The sequence below is a fragment of the Lottia gigantea genome, assembly GCF_000327385.1.
Source record: "Lottia gigantea unplaced genomic scaffold LOTGIsca_32, whole genome shotgun sequence".
Classification (NCBI taxonomy): Eukaryota; Metazoa; Mollusca; class Gastropoda; family Lottiidae; genus Lottia; species Lottia gigantea.
Window position 1 is genome coordinate 368,630 of NW_008709073.1, and position 6,716 is coordinate 375,345.

Consider the following 6,716-nt stretch of genomic DNA (forward strand, 5'->3'; position numbering starts at 1 on the left):
ACCGGAAGTGGATTGTACTTTCAATTGATTCCCCGTTTAAAACCGGAAGTAAAATTAAATATTTGACAACTACATATTATTTGCTTTGGGGATGTCCCTTTGCATATTAAATTTCAGATCAATCGATGCAAAAGCAAAAAAGTTGCAAAAAAATTGAAAAATTTGATTGAAAAAAGTGAGCGACGAATTTTCGAATTTTGTAATTTTTCAAGTGCTATCAGGTCAGAAATTACAGGTAGATTGTAAAAATGAAAACCCGAAGAAAATCGATGCAAAAATACGCCTTTTAGAGCCGATTTTTGACTATTTGCACATGTTGAACTGTGGCACTTCCGGTTTTGCAAAAATGTTCCAATATATATTTAAGGAACACGTCGCCCCTACAGAAGGTTTAGAGAAGTTGAATGGTTGCTGCAACTACTGCAGTTTAGGCTCAGGAAGGTGTGTAAATTTTGAAAAAAAAAAAAAAAAAAAAAAAAAAAAAAAAAAAAGAATGGACATTTCGATAACAAACTGGGACTTTGCTGAAAGCAAAGTCCCACAATGACAGCAAAGCCATTTGCATTGAAAATGCAAAATTAAAAAATGAAAAGCAAAAATTGTTAACAAAATGTAATCAATTAGGAAAAAGCGTAGAAGAATTATCTAATTACAAAGATGAAGCTGCAATACTAGAAATGCTTGAGACAGACATGCCAATTGCAACTTCAACCCCAGTAAACACTACTGTTGGAAGTGCTACACAGGACCAGACAAATGATACGCCTGAGCCGCCTGCCAAAATTACTAAAAGCTCTTGAATTATGCATTTTAGGTTATGAATACAGAGCTTAGAACCGTTGAACAGGAATTGCCAGAGAAAACTACTGCCAGTGATGATGAACGCCTATTCAGTGAAGAAATGGAGACTGACACAGTTAATGAAATGGAAATCTTGAAACGTGAATTGGAAGAGTTAAAATCCCGAGTGAACCGTATTGAATTGAGCATAGAACAGATTTTGCCATCACATCCATTGAAAAGAAGGAAAGCAGCTACCAGTATCTGAAGGATGAAAATGATGAGCTTCGAAAAGAAAATCGAAGACTTAGGCATGAAAGAACAAGATCTAACAAAGAGTACGAGGAAATGAAAGAGGCATATGAAGAGCTTAAAAGAAAATGGGACAGAAAAAATAGAATGTTGGAAGTAGAAGAAAAAATAGACCAACCACTTTTCAGTGAAGTCGTTGGCCCGCACAAGAAAAGAAAAATTGAAAGAACAGAAAATCGAAGACTTAGGCATGAAAGAACAAGATCTAACAAAGAGTACGAGGAAATGAAAGAGGCATATGAAGAGCTTAAAAGAAAATGGGACAGAAAAAATAAATTGAAGTCGTGGGCCCGCACAAGAAAAGAAAAATTGAAAGAAAAGAAAATCGAAGACTTAGGCATGAAAGAACAAGATCTAACAAAGAGTACGAGGAAATGAAAGAGGCATATGAAGAGCTTAAAAGAAAATGGGACAGAAAAAATAGAATGTTGGAAGTAGAATAAAAAATAGACCAACCACTTTTCAGTGAAGTCGTGGGCCCGCACAAGAAAAGAAAAATTGAAAGAACAGCAAGTGATTTGGTAGAGATGTCGCTCAAGGGAAATAGCAGTAATAATATAAGAGAAAAGAAGGACAATGGCCGCTTTTTGAAAGAGGGGAGAAAAGTGGAAGGACAAGCAGAAGTAGCTTTTATAGGAGACAGTAATTTCCGTGGATTGCTGGAATATGAATTGAAAGAATGGCAACTGGACAGAGGAATGATAGTTAGATGTTATTCGGGAGGAAGAGCCAATGATATGCTTAAAAAATGTTGTCTGCCTGACGAAAGTAGAGTAAAGACTGTAGTTATAGGAATTGGAGGAAATGATTTGAATGGTTGTAATGATGTACTGAATGAATTGGATGAAAATAATAAAAAAAGTAAAGCTGATAAAGTTATCCAAATTGTAGCAGATAAAATCACAGATGTAGCGAAATTGTATAAAGGTATTGCAAAGAGGGTATATGTTATGTTACCTGGCCTTAGAAAAAAAATGAAAAACAGTTATGTATTGAAATTAAACAGATTTTGTAAGGAAAAGCTAGACGATATGAACATTGAGTATCTAGATACTGCAGAAGAATTGCTAAAAGAAAAGCAACTGATAGATTGTGTCATTGATGGAGTCCACTACAGAGATTCATTTTTGAAGAAAATGATCGGCAAGATATGCAAAAGCCTTGACCTGCCTTTTCAATTGCCGGAAATAAAACCAACTAATTGGCCAGCCACAATGCCCGAACAGTGTTTTGCCTGTGGGGAGAAAACCACTAACCATGAATAAGTAAAACGCAGTGATAGAAAACATTTTGAGTGCTCCTTATGCCGAAAAAATGGACATAAGAAAGCACCAAGTAGAGCTCGATTTGAACAATGCTTAGGATGTGGAACCTATGGGCATTACAAACAAACATGCCCATGGATGGAAACAAATGAAACTAGAGCCACACGTGGCACAGAGTGGGACTTTGCAAATGTAGCAAATTGCAAAAGACTCTGAAAAAATCAACCTTCTACGATAATTACATCACGCGCAAGAGCAGTCTAAAGTTGAGAAGAATTCTTTGGAAGATTGTTATAACGGAAGTAGACAGACCGCACAAATGAAAGTATCAGAAGATAGCCAAGGTCAATGACATTTGACATTGAAAGGGAGACAGTCAACAAAGGTCAAGGTTACGAGATAAAAGTCATCAAAATTTTTAAATATATACGGCTATAAAACCGGAAGTTGAGATAGGATAGCAAATATAAAAGTATAAATAGATAGCCAATGTGAATGACCTTTAATCCTACAAAAATCAGGGTCAAAAAAGGTCAAGGTCAAAAATTGAAAATTTTGAATTTTCAAAAGCTGTTCCTTTTTTTGAACTATAAAGCTGAAACAATCGAACTTCCAAGACAACGTGGCTCAACGTATGAAGTAATTGTAATTGCAAAGTTCCATTTTGAACAAATGTATACGTTGTGAGTTATGTCCCTTGCCAAAATTGTCAATAATGAGTAATTTAACCCGGATGTGCTAGGCCCACCTCAATTTCTTTTGCATAGGTTAATTGATATTCTGAATGTTAAGTTGTGTTCCAAATTTAAAGCTTCTACATCATACAGGTCAAAAGATATAGGTCAACAAGAGTCAATAAAGGTCAAAATAGAAAATATGGAAATTTCAAAACCCGTTCCTTTTTTGAAACTATAAAGCTGAAACAATTGACCTATTAACACAAACTGGCCAAAATAATGAGGTAATTGTGTGCAAAGTTCCTTTTTGAACAAATGTATCCTATGCGAGTTATGCCCCTTTCTCAAAATGTAAACAATTAGTAATTCAACCCGGATGTGCCACGCCCACCTCAACTTTTTTGTCATAGGTTAATTTATATTCAAATTGTCTTGTTGTGTTCCAAGTTTCAATGTTTTACATAAAATAGGTCATAAGATATATACACACCAAGCTCAAAGAAACAGAAATATTGTAAAAACAACTCAAATTTGAAAAATTCACGAATTTCAATTAAAAAACGATTGTTATAAATCATTTGAAAGAGCATGAAAAGCACATTAAGAATCCGAAAAAATTAACCCTCTAGGTTAAATAGGTCACGTGCTAGAGCAGTCCAAAGTTGCGAATTTGGCTGTTTTCGGACAGCTATAAAACCGGAAGTACATGTCGGAGGTCAAATGTCAAAGTATTAACTGATAGCTAAGGTCAATGACCTTTGACCTTATGAAGGTCAAGGTCATCAAAGTTCACGATCACGAGATATGACCCTTCAAACTTTGAAAAAATTCAACCGGATGTTGCAAAAAAGCAAAATTGAGAATCGAAAAACGGCTTCCTAATGTCATGTTTTTTTTTTATCTTCTTTCATTTGACACGAAAATCATTTAAATCGGATGAGCCATTATGTCTGAATAAAAATCGAATCATTTCAGAAAAATCAAAATGGCGGCCAAAGTTTCACGTCTGTTCCGGATTTTTTTTTCTTCGTTTTTTTGTCATAACTTTGTCTACCTATCAGCATAGAAATTTTTGTCCTATACAAATTACACCGGAAGATATTCAACCGGAAGTGAACATCGTTTTCCTGTTTAAACCGGAAGTGAAATTGAAAATTTGACTGTACCATTTTGTTTACATTCTTAAACTGTCTTTGCTCAATTTTTTTCAGATTAATCAGACAAAAAGCAAAAAAAATGAAAAAAATGCAAAATTTGGCAAAAAAAATGTCTGCGACAAATTTTCGAATTTTGAAATTTTGAAACTGCTATTCTTTCAGATTTTAACAGTAGATTCCAAAAATGCAAACCCAAAGAAAATCGACCGAAAAATACGACTTCTAGAGCCGATTATCTATTCTTCCATATATTGAACTGTGGCACTTCCGGTTTTGCAAAAAAGATCCAAAATATATTTATGCACATCGTCGCCTATATCTAAGGTTCGTGAATGTTGAATGGTTGCTGCAACTATTGTAATCTAAGCTCAGGAAGGTGTGTAAAAATCGAAAAAAAAAAAAAAAAAAAAAAAATTAACATTTCGATAACAAACTGGGACTTTGCTGAAAGCAAAGTCCCACAATTATATAAATCGACCACCATCACCCTGTAAATAGCTCGTTGTATAGACTTTTGTTTTGCCTGATGAATAGCCTGTTGAATAGCCTCTTCTATAGCCTCTTAAATAGCCAATTGATCTGCCTGTAAGTATCTTTACATATGAAAAATTTGTCTTGATATCCAACAAAGTATCAAGAGATGTAAGTAAATCTTTGAATTTCACACCCAGAGCAAATTGATAAGCAGTTTTTGCTTGGTTAGCTTCATTTACAACTACAACCATCAAAAAATTGATGAATTCAATATGCCAAAAAACAGAACTGTTAAAAAAGTCTTTATAAAACTTAAAGAGTCGCCCCAAACTGAATATCCACATCAACACAATAAGGTTCAGAAAAGTTATACATTTAAGAAAAGTCAAAATTGACTGACCTTCACAAAAATCATTTTGAAATTGAAGAAATAATTATTTGCAATTCCTTTGCAGATTTTCAAAATATGGTTATCTCTGAAGTTTTAAATTATTTGTACATAACTACCATGTACCATGTTGTCTCTTAGTAAGTCAGAGTATATGTTAACTGCCAACAGTGTTTGAATAATACTAATTTCAAACCCAGAGCAAAATGATAAGCAGTTTTTGCATGATTAGCTTCATTTACAACCATAACCATCAAAAAATTGATGAATTCAATATGCCAAAAAACAGAACTGATAAAAAAATCTTTATAAAACTAAAGAGTCGCCCCAAACTGAATATCCACATCAGCACAATAAGGTTCAGAAAAGTTATACATTTAAGAAAAGTCAAGATTGACTGACCTTCACAAAAATCATTTTGAATTTGAAGAAATAATTATTTGCAATTCCTTTGCAGGTTTTCAAAATATGGTTATCTCTGAAGTTTTAAATTATTTACACATAACTACCATGTACCATGTTGTCTCTTAGGTAAGTCAGAGAATATGTTAACTGCCAACAGTATTGTTTCACTACAGAGCCAGGTTTGAAGACATTTAAACTTTTATGGTTATCAGATAAAAAAAAACTAACCCATAATATTCAGTTTACAAAATAAAAAAAAAAAAATGCTTCGTCCCTTTATACAATCCAATGAAAAGTTTCCAATTCTATTTACAATGATTTTTGTTTAAAAAATGTATTTAAATTTGTTATTTTTTTGTATATTTCAGGCACCCTAACCCTGTTTAGACATTTCAACAGTTGTATTACCTTTAACACAGTGACTTGACACTTAATCAACAGTTTATACAGTTAAAAATATAACAGTACAAAAAAAAAACTTCAATAGTGTAAAACATTCAGAATAGTTGTAAAACAATGTGTACTTGCTGTAAAACTTCATTTCAAAGTATTTCTCGATTTTATGTCAACAAGTGCTAGAAAATAACTAGTAATTCTTATTGTATATTACCATTTTCAATACATTCCAATTATTTTGATTCTCTTTGCACTTCAATTCTAATCATTATTAATCACTCTACAGCATTATTCATGTGATTTTAATTCAGCTTGAGTGTTTAGTGACTAAATTCTTTTTCACAAAAAGGTTTTTGGAGATACACAACTTGATATTGGTCTGGAGATGCACAACTTGATATTGGTCTGATTCTTGAGAGGTTGATATTAAGTAGCTTTTTTAACAAATTGAAAAGATTATATGATTACATTTCGAACATTTCAACTTCAACTTTGACAATAAACTGAGGTCAAGAATCAATTAACAAACTGAAATCGATTATTGAAAACAGGCTACTGATCAAAAATTTTAATGAAGAAATCTTCTGATTTCTGTCTATTGATGTATATGGTTGTATAAATTTGTCATTTATTGATATCTGGTTCATAGAATTTCTAAAATGTATAATCATCACATATAATCTGATGTGACTTGTCCAATTACCATGTAGCAGATCATGTTGAAAAAAACAAATTTAACTGACTTTTAATCATTTACAAAATTCGATAATCAAAATTATATATTGATTATTTTTGCCCAGTCCTAAGTAGTCGCATGATCATAAGTATATTTCATAGATTTGTGTTAGTGTACATATTATTA

At 32.7% G+C, this 6,716-nt stretch overlaps 2 protein-coding genes across 2 annotated transcripts in view; both read left to right on the forward strand.

Annotated features, from left to right (window-relative positions):
• The window catches only part of LOTGIDRAFT_162012 (hypothetical protein), a gene marked incomplete at both ends in the record, with an annotated part of 8,128 nt that extends 7,080 nt beyond the window's left edge, over nt 1-1,048 (forward strand). Inside the window, one exon of the mRNA XM_009057950.1 lies at nt 815-1,048. Coding sequence (XP_009056198.1) covers nt 815-1,048 — 234 coding nt within the window. The remainder of the gene's footprint in view (nt 1-814) is intronic.
• Nucleotides 1,049-1,619: 571 nt separating this feature from the next.
• Nucleotides 1,620-2,357, forward strand: LOTGIDRAFT_162013 (hypothetical protein; the record flags this gene model as incomplete). Its single annotated transcript, XM_009057951.1, has 1 exon — nt 1,620-2,357. One exon carries the CDS (start codon nt 1,620-1,622, stop codon nt 2,355-2,357), a length of 738 nt encoding a protein of 245 aa, XP_009056199.1.
• Nucleotides 2,358-6,716: the final 4,359 nt, after the last annotated feature.